Below are 21,938 nucleotides of genomic sequence, written 5' to 3'. Positions count from 1 at the left end.
TAAACAGCTCCTGACAATAAATGTCACAGAAAAGTGACATTTATTGGATACAGTCGTGGGACAAAATGTAATTAGCATTACAAGGGAACAGCTTGCTTCTTCCAAGCATTGGATGACACATCTGTCTTTGGTTACAATGATGAGAGGTTTCTGCTCTGTTCATTTTGAACTTAAAATCCAGTCTGCTACAGATTGATGGTAGCACAGACTAATCTATAACATTTCCTGGGAAATTCCACACAAAAATACAACCTGAGCATCTCAAATACATATCCAGAAAGTATCATTCTAAAGCATTTATGGAGAGGCCGGGTAGCCTAGTGGTAAAGAGCGTTGAACCAGTAAACGAAATGTTGCTGTATCTAATCCACGAACGGACAAAGGTGAAAACTCTGTTGCTCTGTCCCTGAGGAAGAAAGTAAACCCTAATTGCTCCTAGGACATTACTGTAAACTGGTATAACAATATATATCTTGAAAAGAGTGTTTATTTTCAAAAACACCTGATAAAATTGATTTCTCTGAAATGGCATATTATTTTTTACCTGGAACAAGTTCATCAAGAATATATAAATAGTAATTTTCATTGTTTAATTAAAGCCCCAAAATCTAACTTGTGTCCACCAATGTAGACAAAACATAACATGAAAAATCATATTGCATGTGTTACATTGTTCCATTTGATATATCAAATGTTAAAAATGAAAATGTTCCACTTTATTATTCAGGCTGCCTGTAAACGAGGGCGTGGCATCCCCTGGAGGGCATGGCAACCACTGGAGGGTCAGCTTTCGTGCAGAAGAATGCAAATTGTCTGCCAGTATTTTCTGATAACATGCTGCATTCATCTTGTCATCAATGTTCACAAGATTACCTGTGAATTTAGAGCTCACACAACCCCAAAACATCAGTGAGTCACCACCATGCTTCACAATGGGGATGGTATTCTGTTCACTACAGGACTTGTTGACCCGTCTCCAAACATAGAGCATATGGTTGTGACCATAAAGCTCTATTTTGGTCTTGTCACTCCAAATTACAGTGTGCCAGAAGCTATGAGGTGTGTCAAGGTGTTGTCGCGCATATTGTAACCAGGCTTCTTTATGGCATTGACGCATTAACAGCTTCTTTCTGGCAACGCAACCATGCAGCTCATTTTTGAGTTGTATTGTGCTCCTTGAAACAACCACACAGTCTTTTTCCAGAGCAGCCTGTATTTCTCCTGAGGTTACCTGTGGGTTTTTCTTTGAATGCCGAAAAATTCTTCTGGCAGTTTTAGCTGAAATCTATCTTGGTCTACCTGACCTTAGCTTGGTATCAAGAGATCCTGGAATTGTCCACTTCTTAATAAGTGACTGAACAGTACTGACTGGCATTTGCAAGGCTTTGGATATCTTTTTATATAAATTTCCATCTTTACAAAGTTCCATTACCTTGTTATGTAGGTCTTTTGACAGTTCTTTTCTGCTCCCCATGGCTCAGTATCTAGCCTGCTCAGTGCATCCATGTAAGATCTGACAAACTCATTGAGTATTTGTACACAGACACTAAAAGCAATTTAAAATGCCACAGGTTTGGGAAATTTACCTTTAATTGCCATTTTCACTTGTGTGTGTCACCTTGTGTGTGTGTAACAAGGCCAAACATTCAAGGGTATGTAAACTTTAGATAATTGGCATTTGGGTGATTTCTGTTATCATTACTATTTAAAAAGGAGCCAAACAACAATGTGATAATAAATGGCTTCATATGATCACTATCCTTAAAGAAGAAAATCAATGCCAAAATCTCACTATTTCTGCCAGGGTAACTATTGAGCAAAACTGACTCCCCAAGAAATGTGTCTGTTCATGCAAAACCCATAATGCTTCTAACTAAATTTAAAGTTCACCCATTTCTATATTTGGCTTTATTTTCACTCTTTCCATGCTGGTAGGTGATATTCTACATTTGACAACAATGCAATAAGAAAATGAGTCTAAGCATATTATTAAACAAACGCTCACCGTACATTTGAATCTCATAGTGGATATGTCTCCAAACCTTTCTTCTTATATTTCCACTGTGCCATGAATTCTGTTTGAACGATGCAGTGTATAAGAACACTCTAAATGTGTTAATATAGATGAATGGAACAATGTGTTTGTCTGTTCATGTCCCCCATAACATATGCACAGCGACGTTACCCAGAATGACATTCTAACGCAATAAAATCTTGGTTGGAGTCTTCATAATTTCATAATACGCTTAGACACATTTTCTAAATGAATTGTAGTTGAGCTGGCTAAGTGAAGACATAACAAATTGTGTCAAATAATATAAATGGTTTGGTTGATGAACTACAAAAACAAAGAATGAAATTGAATCACATGCAAAAATTACAAATATAATTTAATGTGTCCAACATGCTAACATGTTAATACTTCATTGTAGTGCAATTTTGTGATAGACACACATTGTTTCATTTATTTTTTGCTTGTCGATTCTATAAGAAATCAAATTTGAGATTTTATTTTCAAATGTAAGCACCCATAACATCAGAATCACTCTCAAAGTGTACAGTTTACATTTTTAATCCTGAATCTTGATAACTAATTCACCATTTATTCATTCATTTATATCAGTCCAAACTGTGCTGAACTGCTTTTGAAGGACGTCTTCCTCCCAGAGTCCCAGTGCCAGACAAGAGACGCTATCAATAATAAATATCTGTTAAGAGAAAAGCTCTGATGCCAAACCAAAATACAGGCTTTTGGGCTTTACAAATCAGTGGTCCTGTGTTGGTGTTTTATTTATCACAACTATCAATAATTCACCAGTGGCCTTATTTGTTTTACCCATAGCGTATGGTAAGGCCTAACTCTCTGTTCTAGATATATATTAAATAATACATTGTTGTGTCCATTAACAACTAGCGCTCAAAAGTCTTCTCCATTCTCACAAAATAATTCCCCTGTTATACAGCTAATAAAGACCGCTTAAAGCAGATGTGCGATCACACTACAGTCACATCTTGCACTCAGACCGCATCAATCCACAGGCAAATGGATATGCAATTCTTGCACTTGAACAAAGAAATAACTTGTCAAAATATACTGCCATAAAATGCTAACATTTTTAGAAGCATGGTAAAGAAAAAGGTACTTACATATGGTACGGTCTCCAGAGTGTCTGTGTTGACAATTATTGGTGCAGGACTGGCCTGAAAAACAGAGGGAGAGGGCGGTAAGTAACCAGCCAGAGATGCCAGTCCAGTGAACATGCAACATCCCAAAGGGATCTGGCAGGAGGGCCTCTGGATCTGGTGGTATCCTGAGGAATACCAGTGCCTTAATTGGCACCTGTCCTGATGAATAAACAGCACTGTAACAGAAACAAATACAAATCATTCAATATAGTTCCACGGTACAGAACGTGGATGAGTCATGGATGTCGGATATCTCCACTGAGTTTTCATGAAGCATAGTTTAAATCAGGATCCAGGAAACCGCCACAGTGTAGAGTTTAATTGAGGGGGTTGTTAATTAATGGTTCTTTGTACCCATAGGAACACCTTTTGTGGAACCTTCTTAGGTCCTGTGCAGAACTGGAAATGGTTCCATGTGTACATGGAAATAAAAATGGTAATTATTTCTACTAAATCATTCTACTAACTCTGTCTTCCACTCTCAACACTGGTGCAACATGAGTTCTCTTCGAGGAGCTCATTAAATCTGAGGCACAAGCTCAATCTTATATGTTAATTTCCTGAGAGGTCCTGCATCCTACCTCTTCACCTCATTTTCAACTGAGCTGAAGGATTTGAGATCTCTTCCCATAGGCCTTTGGCTGTAATGTGCTCTGAGAAGGACGCGAGGGGAGATCAACAAACGGGATGGAGCTAGATTCACAGTGGGGAGTCGGGTTTGATCGTTGTCTGAGGTGTTCATTAGCTGTTAATAACTGGAGTACACACAGCCTCTTCATTACAAATCTCACTCTGCCTCCCAAATAGAATCCCATTCCCGTTAGAGTACACACAGCCTCTTCATTACAAATCTCACTCTGCCTCCCAAGTAGAACCCCATTCCCGTTAGAGTACACACAGCCTCTTCATTACAAATCTCACTCTGCCTCCCAAGTAGAACCCCATTCCCGTTAGAGTACACACAGCCTCTTCATTACAAATCTCACTCTGCCTCCCAAATAGAACCCCATTCCCGTTAGAGTACACACAGCCTCTTCATTACAAATCTCACTCTGCCTCCCAAATAGAACCCTATTCCCATTAGAGTACACACAGCCTCTTCATTACAAATCTCACTCTGCCTCCCAAGTAGAACCCCATTCCCGTTAGAGTACACACAGCCTCTTCATTACAAATCTCACTCTGCCTCCCAAATAGAACCCCATTCCCGTTAGAGTACACACAGCCTCTTCATTACAAATCTCACTCTGCCTCCCAAATAGAACCCCATTCCCGTTAGAGTACACACAGCCTCTTCATTACAAATCTCACTCTGCCTCCCAAATAGAACCCTATTCCCATTAGAGTACACACAGCCTCTTCATTACAAATCTCACTCTGCCTCCCAAGTAGAACCCCATTCCCGTTAGAGTACACACAGCCTCTTCATTACAAGTCTCACTCTGCCTCCCCAGTAGAACCCCATTCCCGTTAGAGTACACACAGCTTCTTCATTACAAATCTCACTCTGCCTCCCAAATAGAACCCCATTCCCGTTACAGTACACACAGCCTCTTCATTACAAATCTCACTCTGCCTCCCAAATAGAACCCCATTCCCGTTAGAGTACACACAGCCTCTTCATTACAAATCTCACTCTGCCTCCCAAATAGAACCCTATTCCCATTAGAGTACACACAGCCTCTTCATTACAAGTCTCACTCTGCCTCCCAAGTAGAACCCTATTCCCATTAGAGTACACACAGCCTCTTCATTACAAATCTCACTCTGCCTCCCAAATAGAACCCCATTCCCGTTAGAGTACACACAGCCTCTTCATTATAAATCTCACTCTGCCTCCCAAATAGAACCCTATTCCCATTAGAGTACACACAGCCTCTTCATTACAAATCTCACTCTGCCTCCCAAATAGAACCCTATTCCCGTTAGAGTACACACAGCCTCTTCATTACAAATCTCACCCTGCCTCCCAAGTAGAACCCCATTCCCGTTAGAGTACACACAGCTTTTTCATTACAAGTCTCACTCTGCCTCCCCAGTAGAACCCCATTCCCGTTAGAGTACACACAGCCTCTTCATTACAAGTCTCACTCTGCCTCCCAAGTAGAACCCTATTCCCATTAGAGTACACACAGCCTCTTCATTACAAATCTCACTCTGCCTCCCAAGTAGAACCCTATTCCCGTTAGAGTACACACAGCTTCTTCATTACAAGTCTCACTCTGCCTCCCCAGTAGAACCCCATTCCCGTTAGAGTACACACAGCCTCTTCATTACAAGTCTCACTCTGCCTCCCAAGTAGAACCCTATTCCCATTAGAGTACACACAGCCTCTTCATTACAAGTCTCACTCTGCCTCCCAAGTAGAACCCCATTCCCGTTAGAGTACACACAGCCTCTTCATTACAAGTCTCACTCTGCCTCCCAAGTAGAACCCTATTCCTGTTAGAGTACACACAGCCTCTTCATTACAAGTCTCACTCTGCCTCCCAAGTAGAACCCCATTCCCGTTAGAGTACACACAGCCTCTTCATTACAAGTCTCACTCTGCCTCCCAAGTAGAACCCTATTCCCGTTAGAGTACACACAGCCTCTTCATTACAAGTCTCACTCTGCCTCCCAAGTAGAACCCTATTCCCGTTAGAGTACACACAGCCTCTTCATTACAAGTCTCACTCTGCCTCCCAAGTAGAACCCCATTCCCGTTAGAGTACACACAGCCTCTTCATTACAAGTCTCACTCTGCCTCCCAAGTAGAACCCCATTCCCGTTAGAGTACACACAGCCTCTTCATTACAAGTCTCACTCTGCCTCCCAAGTAGAACCCTATTCCTGTTAGAGTACACACAGCCTCTTCATTACAAGTCTCACTCTGCCTCCCAAGTAGAACCCCATTCCCGTTAGAATACGCTACAGTCGAACACAGTCCTTTTAGCTATGAGTTTTAAACTGAGCGACAACGTATACAACCTGTATTCACTTTGTAATGTCACTCAGCAACTATGTCTGTGGATTAACACAGATTAGTTAGAGATAAAATGTAATTATATATTTATTTCTACAACATATATAGTGCAGTCCATATGTATTTGGAGAGCAATGCTAGGGGGACTATATAAAAAGGGTTCAATTAAAGCTGACGGTCTGCCCTTTAACCTCTTCATCACTGTTTCATTTCCAATCCAATGTGCTGTACTACAGAGCCAAAACAACAAAGCTTGTGTCACTGTCCAGATACTTATGGACTGTACTGCAAATATACTAAGGCTGTCAAAATTCATTTGAAATGCTTAGCGCTGTTAATTCTTTCATCACATTTTTCTTGTTGTACCTCAGAACCACAAGTCATTTGAGCAGGAGCAGTCCACAGCATGGTACCAGCACTGACCTTTTTTACAACAGTGTACCAGTGACTATGGTCATCTGAATTGTGCTGGAGCTGTCCAGAACGTTTGACTCAATACAGCTACAGAGAGTTGGCATTCGCATCCTGAATCGTGGTTACTTCGAACGTCTAGGAATACTGCCCAAGAGAGTATTAGCACACGTCTAGGAATCCTGCCCAAGAGAGTGTTAGCACACATCTAGGAATCCTGCCCAAGAGAGTATTAGCACACATCTAGGAATCCTGCCCAAGAGAGTATTAGCACACGTCTAGGAACCCTGCCCAAGAGAGTGTTAGCATACGTCTAGGAATCCTGCCCAAGAGAGTGTTAGCACACGTCTAGGAATCCTGCCCAAGAGAGTGTTAGCACACGTCTAGGAATCCTGCCCAAGAGAGTGTTAGCATACGTCTAGGAATCCTGCCCAAGAGAGTGTCAGCACACATCTAGGAATCCTGCCCAAGAGTGTTAGCACACGTCTAGGAATCCTGCCCAAGAGAGTGTTAGCACATGTCTAGGAATCCTGCCCAAGAGAGTGTTAGCACACCTCTAGGAATCCTGCCTAAGAGAGTGTTAGCACAGGTCTAGGAATCCTGCCCAAGAGAGTGTTAGCACACATCTAGGAATCCTGCCCAAGAGTGTTAGCACACGTCTAGGAATCCTGCCCAAGAGAGTGTTAGCACAGGTCTAGGAATCCTGCCCAAGAGAGTGTTAGCACACCTCTAGGAATCCTGCCTAAGAGAGTGTTAGCACAGGTCTAGGAATCCTGCCCAAGAGAGTGTTAGCACACCTCTAGGAATCCTGCCCAAGAGAGTGTTAGCACACCTCTAGGAATCCTGCCCAAGAGAGCACAGGGCTCTCGGCTGGCACCTTTTACAAGGAGCACAAGTCCAACCAAGATGCAGATGCACTGAACATGTTTTGGGACATTTCACTTGTTGAGGTAGAGTTTATTCTTTACTGATGACAATTAACACCAACAGTTATGGATTTATGGAGGATAGCAGAAAGCTGAAAACAGAGATAAAATAAATGCGTATTTGCAGGGGTCTACAATCTTTTCAAGTATAAAATATGTTGTTAGCTACTATTTTTTTTTTTGCTTTCAATTAGGCACGGCATTCTCTCCCAAGGTCATTATAGTCCAGGAGAAAGTACTATATTATGTTTTCAGTCAAAGTACTGTACAGTACCTGGGTAAATAAATTACTCTAAAGTGGGTAAATATAATTTAGTTCTCTGTTGTATATCTCCTGGATATTTTTTAAGCATTCTGATCAATTGATAGTACAAACATTCACAGGGAAAAACCTAAATATGGAAGCCCATTTCAATGATTCAATCCCATCAGATAAAAAAAAAAATCTAGTTTTGGAAAATTATATTTGAATGGGCCTATTTAGGAATATAATGGACAGAGTTCGGGGGGGGGACAGCTCCTGCGCTTCATTTCAAGTGAAGCACTGTCCATAGTTCACAATAAAACACAGTATGTCTTTAACATAATGCACTTTAAACAGATGTTTTTTTATTTAAGGCCAAATTTGAACACATTCTAAAAATGTGATTAATCGCAAATAACTACAGAAGATTATGTGACTAATTGCAATATGTATTTTAATCGTTTCACAGCACAACTATATAGCATCACTATATATAGATATATAGCTATAGGCCTACTAGGCGCAGCCAATAACTTTCCCTTTCACTGTTTACACATGCAAATAATGTACATGAACATTAAGCATTTCTTGTGCAAATAATCCCTAGGAAACCATGTATCCTTTGAGACTTATCTTAAGCTGTTACTTCAGTATGGGATTTTGAGAACCCCAGTCAACTGCAATCCTGTGTCTCAGTAAAGCCTTGCACTCCAGTTCATTTTATCAATAATTTAACGGTGAACCAATGTAAAGCAGAACATGCATAAAAAGAAAAATCTATAATTTACAAGCATTTGTTCAAATGGAAAAACAGTCAACAATCTGAGAAAGTGAAAGAGAAGAATGTCATATCAAGGCAAAGCAAAAACCTGTCTCTTCGAGAACAGGTTAAATGGAGGAGTTATAATTAGAGAGGGGTACTTCCAAATCAATGTTCCTCATGTATCCTCATGCCATTTGTCAAGGCCCGGTTAGGGCAGCAGTCTGGGCCACTGCCACAGTCACACATACAGACTGCTGGGTGGGTTCGAGTCTTGCCCACAGCTCTTTCAACAAAAACTCTCCTCTATTTTTAAAATGTTCTCCAAATCCTGGTGACGAAGGTCTAGCGATTGAGTTTACATTCAGAAGACATGCAAGGTCGACGGAGGGAAATGACATTGCCAAGAGCAGGAGCGCTGATCCTGCAATCCGATGGAAGGACTTCACCATCGTACATTCACACACATCCTCTTGGCACAAGCACATGTTTGCTTCATGAGGTTCCAACTTAGCAGCCATGGAACCGAAACAGCAGAGAATGATCACATTGCACATCCACAGTCTTAGCTGTTACAGAAACTGACCCTGTTTTCTGTTTGCTGTCTACTTTGGGCATCTACGTCACACTGCTTAATCTACCATCAAAAGAACAAAGAAAAAAGGACATACTTTCAACATTATTTCAATTCTCATGTACTGATTTTCTGTGACCCACAAAGCACCCTATTTGCTAGGCAATATAGTGCTCAATTTTGACCCGGGACATGAAATAGGGTCCCATCTAAGGTGCAGCCATTCTCTGTTTAGCTCCATAAATCAATAGGAAACCCCAGTAAAATGAGAGGGCTGCAGCACCTCATTGCAGTGCTGTAGCCTTGGTCCTGAGCAAGATGATGGATGTTCCCACATTACGTGCTCTTGGCACACATCTCACATGACACTTCCAGTTGTGCCACGGTTGCACAAACATTATTCATGGGACCAATAAAACATGCACTGCATGGAGCTGAACTCAATTATTCATCACACACAATCCTATAGTAGAAGGTATTAGCTATTTGGAAATGGGAAGTTATCTCTTTGATTATTGTTAATATACAGTGTCTGAATTGTTGTTCCGGTCAATGACGGATACATAACCAAGCAACCAAAAATTATAGACAGATTCCCCCAAGAAAACTCCATCACTGACACAATTTACTAGTTGACTGGTTTTGTCATTGAAATTACATATTTTCAGACAGTTTTCTTAACTGGGATTTTGCCGCAGAGGAAGTGAGAGTCTTTCTGACTAAGCCAAGGAAATATCAGGCTAGACAAATTAAAACAAAAAAGCAGCTCAATAAATATTACTCCAGTTCCCATGATTAACCCAGATGTATTGGTACAAATAACCAGAACTAAAACACATTCATATTTCCAAGTGTTCATCTGTGACGATGTGTTGACCACTAAAGTCTCACCTTAGAGATTGTGTAGGTTACTAAAAGCATTTTCATGAAACCGAGCTATGACGCTTTCATGCAAAGTCCTAAGAACACTTTAATGAGTCAGTAACACAATACACCTAAATGAGTGTAAACAGGCTGTTTCAGAGTATCCACTTCATCAACATCACCAAGCAAATGGACTAAGAGGAGAGTGATTCAGACAGGCCACTTTCCATCCCACAGCAATGCTCTTTACATATCAGTCAAGAGCGCATCTTCTGTCCAGCACATTCTCCACATATTATTTTAGATTGTCATGCCTACAGGGGAAATACCCTCCCCGAGCAGAAGGTTGCCCAAGGTACACACCTAAGATCACCTTCCATTATTGCTGGGAAAACTAAAGTGAACCAAGATCAGCAACTTCAGCCTACATCTCTCAGTTAGCATCTCTGTGTCTGGGCTCTTCAACCCTACCCAAACCTCTGTATTGTAGTTTAGACACTGTTCTGTTGTTGAGCCAAAGCCTGTTGGCATGAAGACAATAGCTCCTCAATATTGTGAAGCGGTTAACTATACAACTCCAACACCAGCCAAGAACCCCAGAGTTCCCTCAGTGCACGTATGGTCCAGATCCAGCATGTCCTTTCCTGACAGGGTTAGCCGTGACTGACAATCATTCCCTTACTAAACCAGAGGGAACAGGAACACACTCTCTCTTAAAACCACACACACACGCACACAGACACAAGCTAGATACAATCCTCTCTTAGAGTTCACATTCTAACGGTCCCTTCAGAGCTGATCCGGACAAAGCTGCGCGGATGGTTACCTGGTAGTAATCCTGCCAGCTCTGACCCTGAGGACAGCCGCATTCGGACCACAGGTCACAGCTGCCCCCTTTGGCACGAGCCGCAGAGCGCCCCGGGCTCCTCCAGGAGCTTTCTGAGCGGGTCGCCGCGAGACGACCCCTCTGGCGGGGCAGAGTGACGACCCCCGGGGCTGAACCGTAGTGGTATCCCTGGGGCGCCTGGTGGTGCCATCCGCAGGAGCACGGCACATCCCCGCAGCCCCCGTGATCCGCGTCCACACAGCAGCTCTGCTGACGCTTCAGGTAGGGAGCCGTCATCCCTCACTGACCCCGGCTGCTCTTTTCCCTAAGACTTCTTGTCTTCTGTGAATGAGGCTCCGGTCCTCCGTGGCGGTAAACGAACGAACGGCACTGTTCGGTTTGGAACGAGCGTGTTCCCGCGCTGAGAGAGAGCTCGCGTGTGTGTGTGTGTGTGTCTGTGTGAGTCTCTTCACAAGCTGGGAGTGTGCGTGCGCCAATGATTGCCTGGGCTGCTGTTACAGACCCGGGCATGATAGGAAAGTGAGAGCCAACAGCAGCAGCAGCTGTGTGTGAGAGAGAGATAGAGAGAGAGGGGGGGGGGGGGACTAAGTCCAGAATAAAGGGAACGACAGAAAAGCGGGGATGAAACACAGGGGAGAGACAGATAAAGACAGAGAAAGAAGCAAAAAGATAGAGGGAGATAGAGTCTGAGAGAAGGAACAGACATAAGCTAAGAGAGAAGGGGCAGGCTAAGCGTTTCTGCATTGCTGGCCGTGTGTTGGCTGGTCGCTCCTCGTCAATAGATGACTCATTGACAGCAACTGTGAAACCAGGGTGAAGCAATCTATGCTTCAAACAGGTGGGAATTGAAGACCAGAGCCTCAGTACAAATCGGTCCTGGTGGACACAGAACCTAACAGTTCAATTCCATTTGCTGCTTTCGTACCCAGCTCCAGAGGTTATACCCATGTTGGAAAACATTTTTGTCTCTCCAGCAAGTAACAAATTCAAATCCAGTAAATTTTTTGCACATTTGGATCTGTCACTTAAAGCAATGACGCAACATTAGAAACATTTAATTCACCCAGTTACTTCCTGACATTAACAATGTTAAAGTGCTATTTATATAAATGACAAAGCACAATACACACTCCTCCATGGCTGACTGAACAGCCAATGAAGTAGATGGTCAAATGAAGCATGCATTGGCAAGCATAAGGTCACTGGCTCTTACCAATTCAATGAATAGTCTATTTTTAAATTCCAGTGTCAGATTTAATCACAAGCTAAGGGCTTTAGATAGAGTAATTGATGCTAAACCGCTCAGGCTAAACTATCCAGCTGCTTTTCGATCAGATTCATGCCCCACACTGACATCTACTACTGCAGTGTACCAGCCTATCAAATTGCCAGGAGAACTCCTACGAGCAATTAGATCAGATAAGCACAATGTGCAATTATGACAAAGAAATACGGTGAAATATGGGCTCATCAATGTCAAAGGCACCCACTTATTTCTGATATCTTCAAACACACTACTTACACCTCCTGTACTATATATTTTTAATAAATGGATTTAACTTTGGGAGTCAAAAGCCTCAATCTACTCCAGTGTACACTATGGAGAGAAAATATATAGAGCATTTTAGAATTACAAGAGAAAAAAAAAGAGAAAGAAATGTGCTAAATTTACATTCTCATCTAAATAATGCTTACTTTCCCATCTTATGTACTTACAGACAAGCCAAGATCACATGCTTAGGTATGGCATGTGCTGAGAAACAATCCAGCTCTCAGTAGATTTAACAGGTTTCTTTTCAATTACAACTTACAGGTTTATTCTTGTTACATGGTAAACATCATTTATATTTTCACACTTGTGTATTTCACACATGTATTTTTTGACCAGCCACAGGAAGTATCAACTTGAGACATGTGTTTTTGGGAGTCCCAGAAGAGAGAGACACCTAAACATGGCTCTCATTTCTGGACAGTCCCTTTTAGGTTAGCCTGATCCCTTGACAGAGCTGTCCAAGAACAAAGCCCTCAAAAATAAAAAAATAAACACCCAGGTGGAAAATCGCATCTTTGTGTGCTTGGCAATAATCTCTGCTGGATATTGGCCCACTAACCCAAGCTCAACATGACATTGTTGTTCCATCATGGGAAGCCTTGTCAACTCCAAGACCACTCCATCATGACTGACGACTTCTAGGTGTCTGCCCTCACAGAACACAAAGAACCTTGGCACCAACCTAGAAAAAACCCTTCTGTTCTCCCAAATAACAAGAGGCATGACTCATTCTTTTGGGTTCAGACTCAACAGGAAGCAACACTGGTCTCAATCGAGCCACTTGTCATCTCACGTCTAAACTACTCCAACTGTTAGTTGAACTCCCGGCTTGTGGCATCAAATCCCTGCAACTTTAACCTGGCACTATTATTTTGTTACTTCCTGGCGGAGGGTGAGGTTATCCTAGATTTGTACAGTAAGCATGCGCAGGGGAAACTCCATCCCCAAGCCGCAAACGCTACATGCAAAAAATCTAGTCACCAGTGCTACTTGATCTGATTGAGGTGATTCTTTTGTTTTCAATCAGTAATAGTTTTCGTATCAGTAAAAAACAATGTGCCGTTTAATACTTCTGAAATCACTTCTGGCCACAGTATTTTTCTTTTGAATACTAAGCCAGTAGAAAAGACAATAAAGTGGTTTGAATAGTAACAGAATAGCTGAATAGCTGCTAGACATGACCTGGTAGCTACAATGTGAAACAGATGGTCTCAACAAACACACCAATATTCAGGTTTGATAATGACCCAAATGATTTATTTTCTATTTTCTATTTAATTTTCTAGCCTGATATTGCTGTGGTGGGGGAGGCCAGTGGGAGGTGCTGAGTTTGGAAGTAGGTTGCTCACCTACCTGTTAAACTGAGCAGACATTTTCAGACAAGCTGCTCAAATACCAGCCCCTTGTCACCCTGGGATACACGAGCAGGTGGGTGGCTATAATATTTATAAGTCTCACCTACATATACATGGGTTTACAGTATGTGGCCTCCAGATTGCAGGCTAGCCTAAGACCTGAGCAAGGCAACTGGCGTGCAGTTGAACAACCCCAGGATGGGATGGAGAAGGGTTCGACCCATTACGTCGTGAAAATGTAATGGATTAGGGATTAGGTTTAGGGTAAAGGTTAATGTTTCGTGTTTTGCATTAATGTTACGGTTAAGAATTTCGAGTAGGTGTGTGTACTAAAATGACCAGAAATGTTCATAAAGAGAGTAAAACAAGTAAAATACTACCGTGTGTGGAATAAGTGTGATGGAAAATAGGATTGATGGAGAGATGTCACAATAGGTGGATTTGACTACTGATAGAAAACACAATAACCGCCGAAATCAGACCCAGTAGCACTGGTGACTGAATCATTTGCGTATAGCGTTTGAGGCTTGGGGGCGGAGTTTACCCTATGCATGCCTACTATACAGATCTAGGATAACCTCAAACTCCACCAATTCCAACCATAACAACTATATTAGGAGGGCTAAATGCAAAACTGACTGAGATTAGCAATTAGGGGCAGCCAGATCCTACTCCAACCATGAGAGATAAGTATTGCAACAGAGCAGGATGAAGTTGCCCCTGGAGCATAGGCAGGCAACCTCGTTCCTGGAGTGTTCCAACTAGGCACAACATCTGGCCAATTCAGCAACCAGATGAGTTCAGTAAGTGCTTCAAATGAACACACCGGGCACTCCAGGACCTGTGTTTCCTAGCCACTGACCTGCTCGTTGACCTGTTATAAGGCCAGGTCTTCTCCACCCGATGCATGGTGAATGCTATAAAAGGTAAGAGGTGTCTACGAGGCAAAAGTTCAACCAGAGCCTACAACATGTGAAAACCACACAGGACAGGAAAGACCTCTACATGACCGGCGACTCTCAGAACCGTGTATCACATATTCTGTGTGCCCTCGTTGGTCCAGTGACTTGAGACACAGCCTCCTCTGGGCATGTACTGCTGCAGCATGGGTTTGAATCTGCTCCAGTACACAGCTGAAACTCCATCTTCTATCATTTCGCATTCATTTCCTACCCAATCAGTCCTACAAAAGCTGGCCAGCTATCAATACGGTGAACATGATAGTCTGTTGTTAATTTAATGGTATTACATTTTCATTTGCGATAGAGTCTCTGCACACTTAGGATAAATACCTTTCAAATATTAGACGAGCTTCAGTTTGTCAGACCTTAATCCAAGTCCTTCATTTGAGATCCTCTTAACATAACACTTTCCTTGGTCACCATTGTACAATTAATTTATTAATGCATAATGAATGCTCTCACAGCACTTTTTCAATCAACATGTATGAATGTACACCCACACACTTGCATACAGACACACACACATAGACAACCACACACACACACACACAATCTAACACACTTTTGCAGTCTAACTTTAATGTCTGCACTCTTTACCCTACTAATCCTTTGTACTTGATCTGTAGTTTCTTATTCACTATTTCCCATAAATCGAAATCATATTCTTGTGACACCAATGGAAAGAGTAAACCAGTACATAGGAAGCTTCATTTCCTGAAATGTTTCTAATCATTCTGTTATAAAACTGATATCATACAAATCTTGTCACTCTGCCATGGAACAGTCAAGAAAATGTAACTTAAAAATATCTCTAATGGCCAATGTGAAATGTAAGATAAAGTCAGCTTCCTCACCAGCTCAGAAGTTTCTTTGGTTGTGATTATCTATTAAAGATTGTTCCACACTTCCTGCAGAAAGTATTGTGGATCTTCACCAGCTCAGAAGTTTTTTTGGATGTGATTATCTGTTAAAGATTGTTCCACACTTCCTGCAGAACGTATTGTGGATCTTCACCAGCTCAGAGTTCGGGGGTTTAATTAGTGATAAAGGGTTGACAGGAGTAAACGAACACTGACTGTGTCTGACAGCATCAGTGACGGGGGAAGGACTGGGGTCGGACGACATTCTGCTCTCCTGAAAACTGGTCCAGAGCTCAACAGTGCCCCCTGCCGGCCACAGTTTTGTGACCAGTGAGGGTGAAGTTGCCCCTAGAGACTGATGATGGCTCAGTATAAAATGTTCTAGTTAAGGCTAGGATTAGGGGAAGGGAAGTTTCTACATAAGCACCTAGGGGAATAATCACCCCAGGGCATTTCACAAAGCAATAGTTCTCCTGGAGAGTGCCAATCTGTCATACCTGTCTATATTTCAGTGACACACTTTGTCCAAACTCTGCTTTTGTGACCGGGACAGTGATATATGTGATAATGTAGCTATTTCCAATGAGAAAACAATTGAATTTGACTTTTCATTCACACAGAGTCAGAAATAAACAACATATGAATCCAAACTAACATGTATTTATATTAAAGTAATACAAGAATTACTACAAAAGATTTAGAAGTCAATAATTTTTCAAGTTCTACAATTATACTGTAAATCACTTTCACGAATCAGCTCCCAAATGTAGTCTCCCATCATGTTCTGGTTATACTGTCCTTGGTGGCGGCGTTCAATGTGCAGTCTATCCTGGTGGAAGCACTCGCCTTGCTCTTCCGAGTACGCTCCCATGATCTTGAATATATCAAGATGATATGGACTTTGAGGGACATCCTACAGCCCACTGTGTCGTAGTTCTCAACCAGAGTCTCAACCAGCTCCACATAGTTTTCAGCCTTGTGATTGCCCAGGAAGCCCTAAACCACTGCAACAAAGCTGTTCCAAGACACTTTCTCCTTACTAGTGAGCTTCTTGGGGAATTCATGGCACTCCAGCATCTTCATCTGTGGTCGCACGAAGACTCCAGCTTTGACCTTTGCCTCAGACAGCTTTTTCATCAGGCCCAATAGGATGTGAAGTGGTGGCATCAGCACCTTCAGAGGGTTCACCATTGGCTCGAAATTGATGTTCTTCCTCCCCACAGGGAACTCTGTCCGCTGTGGCCAGTCCCGCCTGTGGTAGTTAGCCTTGGTGTCCCTGCTGTCTCAAAGGGTAACTTGGTAAACCCATCAGGAATGCCACCATTTTGAAGTCTCCTATGTCCTCCCAGCCATAATCATCATACTGTATGTATCCATGTAGGCAGCTGGAACTAAATTGAACCGTTGGCTTAAGGCAGAAGTTTCTCCAAATTTACTAAGCACTGAATCTATATGGAATGTTCCAGAAAATACAGTTGCGCTCAAAAGTTTGCATTCCCTTGGAGAATTGGTAATATATGAACCATTTGTAAAGAAAACACATGAAAACTCATTTGTAAAGTGAGCAGGCAAAACACGTCTTTTATTTTTTATGGGATTCACATTCAACTGTAGGTCATGGCACAATCATAAAACAAAACATGGCAACAAAGAATAAATGAACTGACCCAAACAACTATGTGATAATAAATGGCTTTATATGATCACTATCCTTAAATAAAATAGTTTTTTTGCATGATCAGTCCTATTTTCAAAAACAATGCCTAAATTTCACAATTTCTGCCAGGGTATGCAAACGTATTAGCACATCTGTAGGTACATTTCAAAATATCACTGTCCTGGTCACAAAAGCAAAGTTTGTGGAAAACAAGAGTAATTTTCTATACTTATAAAGCATAAACAATTAGGAAATAACACTTACTACCAATTAACATAAACATTTCAATTGTAACACGGTGTATTCTTAAGATCCCAAAGTCAATCATCCTGTCCTCAGACACAGTGGTATGAATACACAATAGCTCTCTGTATGTTCATCCTCGGGACTCAGCATTGATTGTAGTGGCTGCTACAGTATCCCCTATATTATTTCCATATAACTAAGCTTTTAGTTTGTAAATACTTGTTTTTCCATATATTGTTAGTTCATTTGAATACACCGTTACCCAGTGAGCAGGGTGCCACTGTGAGAAAATTATTTGTCAAACCTTCACTACTGAAAGTTGAAAGTCACATGGTTCTCAGGGGCACAACTGTGTTGGTTGAGATGTTTTACAGCATCAACACACTTTGCGACAGTTGCTAGTATTTCCAAAAGGTACATATATTACAGGTACATATACCGCTCCGGAAATAATTAAGAGACCACTGCACCTTCATTATTTCCAGAGCAGTTTTTTCACTGAGGTGTTATAACGAAACTAATTTGAGTTACAAACTCAAAAAGATTCTCACAAACAAGCGCTGGTTGGTGGTATTGCTCTCCATCTCCAAATTTCCAATTGTTTATATAGGAAATACATCCAAAACAACCAAACAGTACTTCCTACATATTTTTAACAAGTACTTCTGTAACGGACAGTGAAGGCCTAACTTCCACAAACAAACTAAACAAAAAGAATAAATCCTAAAACTCTAAATCTAAATGATCCATGGTATGAGCCTATTAAACAATAAAAAATATAAGTTAAGTAGAATCACAAATGAAAGGCTTATTTTAATTTCATCATTTGGAGGAAAGTCTGAACCAGGCAAACTACGGCCTGCATATAGATAGCATATAGAAATGAGAACGGGCTAATATATTTAGAAACAGTTTTGGCCAGTATCCTCCTATTGAAGATTTTAACTGCCCACCCTTGGGCAGAATAGTAAGTGTTTCTTTATCCCAAGCAGTAAGACAATTAAGAGCCCTAGTTTCATCTTCAATGACATTCCTCTCACAAACCACGCGACCCCTCGACAGTCACCCAGGTGAACGAGCCTGTCAAAACATGACAGGTAATTTACCTCAGGGCGTTCTATTAAACAGTGCATGGCCTTTAACTGCAGTCACATGGAAGCAGAGCATTGTCTTCAAGCCTCAGCTAAAAAAAGAGGGACCGAATCCAAACGACAAAATGGTTTGACATTGTGTTCACAAGAAACAGACATGGAACACAAGAAATTATTATAGAAGATAAACTAAGAAGCATAATAGACCAACTATGTCTTGGTAGACCAAGTATTGCTATTCTAATTCTCTTAAGCAGAGCATTGAGAGAGCAACTTGTAGTTCCCTAGACTTCCACATAGGGGCACTGGTAGCTTGATTGTTATCTTCAGTTAACAAGTGATGTCATTGTATTACGGATCTTAGAGTCAGCTTAAAATGATTTTTGAAAGAACATAATAATAGATGTAATTGTGTACTTATTGTAGACATGTACAGTACAACATGTGTCATATATGTGTGAACTGGACAGTGCTTTTTGTCCCCACTCCCCGAGACAAACGCGATTGAAGTCATGGTCATGGGAAAAGCCACTATTGATGGCGACCCAGGAGCAATTACTGTTAAACTATCAGAACAGCAGACATCTCATTTTACCTTGTCGGCTCAGGGATTTAAGTTACTAACATGTCAGGTTTTTAGTCACACACTGTTACTGCAAAGCAACAGGGTACACCACCACACTTCCTAGAGGGAGGGAAAGATGGATGGAAATGAATCAAACATAGGCTTAACTCCTGGGGATGAGAGAAAAACTGAATGACAGCATTACATCCCAATGTGAAACCAGTACACCTTGACCACACGGTACATGGGATATGTGCAACCAGAGTGAAAAATGTATCCCCATCTGAGTGTGAACTCGCAACCCTTGTACACCGATAGAACGCAACCCAAGACGTAATGTGAATGCTTCTGCGTTTCCTGGGACCGTGGCAGCAGTGCTTTTAGGTCTATGGGCTACGTAACTTCACTAAACAATGCTACTACTAGTTGAAACAGAGCTGGCTAGCCATTGAATCTTTGACCTCTTCCAAAAAAATCAATAGACATATACGCAACTACACTGAAAACACTTTTCTTAAAAGTATACCCAGACCCCAGTGGAACAGGGGTTTCCAACCTGTTTACCCCAGGGCCCCCCATTTCACATTTTAAAAATGTCACTTCTTTGACTCATTGGCTTTAGAATGTCGTAGCTTAGCTTATGAATGTCATACAGAAGATATTCCCAAGTGTATGAGTTGTATCTGCCTTTGGCATTTAACAGCATGTGTCATTGCAGAGGTTTGAGTTTTATAGATCTGTATAACGTATGACAATAAAAAAGAAAATTACCCCTGAGAATAATGGGACAGATGCGATGCGAGTGCCCCGTTTTGTGGGTACGCTAGATAGGATGGGAACCCCTGACTTGGAACAATCAGTCTCTGAACATTACCACGGACGCACACACGTACGCACACATGCACCCGCCCACACGCACACCACCACCACTTAGCCAGTTAAATGCAGCAGGAAGAGCAGTTCCAGCTCCATTTGAGCTCTTATTTTAAAGACCTTAACAGGGCACATCAGGTGACCTGACCTGACCGAGGCCCTGCCAAAACGGAGGGACGATGAATTTGTAATTAGAGGAATGGTGGATCTGATGTTCTGACCTGGGTCAAAGTTATTCAATTATGATGAAGCAGACAGGCTTCTGTTGTACGTATGTCACATACCTGAAGAGCTGCATGCAAAATGAAAAGCTGATTATTATTTAACAGCAGAAGGCAATGGTGAGGCTCTGTTTTGTACTGAGATGTGGAGGTGGCTGATGGGAGATTTGCCAGCGGGGAGACGCAGAGCATGACGCTTGGTCAGACCCCATAGTGGACATTCATTATTTAATGTTCGTTTAACCCTGATTTAAAGGTCTAATGTTGATGATCAGCTTAGTGCTTATATATCTGATGCAGACAAACTATGGTCATAGAATATTAGCAATCCTGTATATCAGCCGAATTATAAACTTGCAAATACATTTGAGATTTGGGTTTGTTTACATGACTCCAGACTTGCTTTCATTGTGGAGTCTGACTGAAGCAAAGGACTCTGGCTTAAACTAGTTCTCAAAAACCCAGGAAAAAAGTAATATCCAATCAGTGCAACTTTCAAAACAATGTCACTTGATGAGAGGTTAAGAAATCAACCCGTCCAATATGTGTACACAGCTCACAGTGTATGATAATAGTCTCCTTTTTGTGTTTTTGCAAACAAAGAGTGTTGGCGGCAGAACAAAAGCACTTCTCAATGAAACCCAAAAACAAAGTTACACTAAATATTACTTCAGAGTGGATTTCAGACTACTTTTAGAATGTAATTCATTGTAACGGTGAAATGAATGTCTGACATAATCATAAATGTCTGTGTCATCATTGCAAATAAAAAGCTATCTACTTCACAAGGACAGCAATTGAAATGTCTCTTAAGCTAGCTTTTGCAACATTCTGTGTCAATGATCATTGGCGTTCTTCGCTTAAAATTACTTCAGATGTCAGAAATGCAAAAGCACATTTTGAATTGAAGCACAATTTGTTGCCTCACCTCAGTGTGTTATGTGTTGAACAAAAACATCTGTTGGAATAACGCTGGCACCATGACATGTACCACTTAGTTTTTAGCAGATCCTCTTATCCAAAGCCACTTGTTTGGTAGTGTTGAACAGATTTCATATAATATTTCATATTCCTTTGTACTGATTCCCCATGTAAATCAATCCACAACCCTTGCATTGCAAAGGTTCTACCAACATTGCATGGGTTCAACCAACAAGCCATTGGCAACCACCAGCTGTAGACATCACCCCTGCCAGCAGAACTGTCAAGAAAACACCTGAGTGTCCCTTTCCCTGTCTGGGACCTGCTACCTTTGTCACAGGGTTCAGATGGCCATCTGCCTCTGTCACCAGAGAGATAATCAGGTATTTTGTGTGTATGTTGTCCATTTTAGGACATCTGTACTTAGACTGAGGCAGTCCTAACATGGAGGACACACTGGGCATGGGACAAAAATTCAGTGGTACTCGCATATGCAGAATCAAATGATGTGGATAGTATACTTAACAAATAAGTTGTAAGGGGCTGTGGTACATTGCAAACATACCATGGCAAGGGGCTGTTCTTAGGCACAGTGCATAGTGGAGAGCCTGGGTACAGTACATAGCATAGTTCTTTTAAGTTACCTTCCAAATAATTCATGCAATTGATATAAGTAGAATTCCAGTTTCCTTAAGCAGAAAAGGTTAGTATAGCCCTACCTTCACCATCACAGAAACTGGCTATAATTAAAGCCAGATGAACCAAAACAGGTTACAAAATTACAAAATCATTAGAAAGTAACTTAGCCTATCTTAAAGATTAGAAACTTGGTCTGGTTTGGTCTAAACTTGATGGGTG

General features: G+C 41.5%; 1 protein-coding gene across 16 annotated transcripts in view; it reads right to left on the bottom strand.

The window, feature by feature from the left end:
• dlg2 (discs, large homolog 2 (Drosophila)) overlaps positions 1-21,938 on the bottom strand; it is a 262,715-nt gene that overhangs the window by 62,809 nt on the left and 177,968 nt on the right. For all 16 annotated transcript variants that reach the window (XR_002196977.2, XM_020048234.2, XM_020048218.3 and 13 more), the window contains one exon: positions 3,148-3,201. Coding sequence is in view for 15 of the 16 variants with exons in the window: in XM_020048234.2 (XP_019903793.1) it covers positions 3,148-3,201 (54 nt within the window). In the remaining variant the exon portion in view is untranslated. The remainder of the gene's footprint in view (positions 1-3,147; positions 3,202-21,938) is intronic.

The sequence above is a fragment of the Esox lucius genome, chromosome 7, assembly GCF_011004845.1.
Source record: "Esox lucius isolate fEsoLuc1 chromosome 7, fEsoLuc1.pri, whole genome shotgun sequence".
NCBI lineage: Eukaryota > Metazoa > Chordata > Actinopteri > Esociformes > Esocidae > Esox > Esox lucius.
The sequence above is the reverse complement of the archived record's forward strand: the minus strand, read 5'-3'. Positions and strand labels throughout refer to the sequence as shown.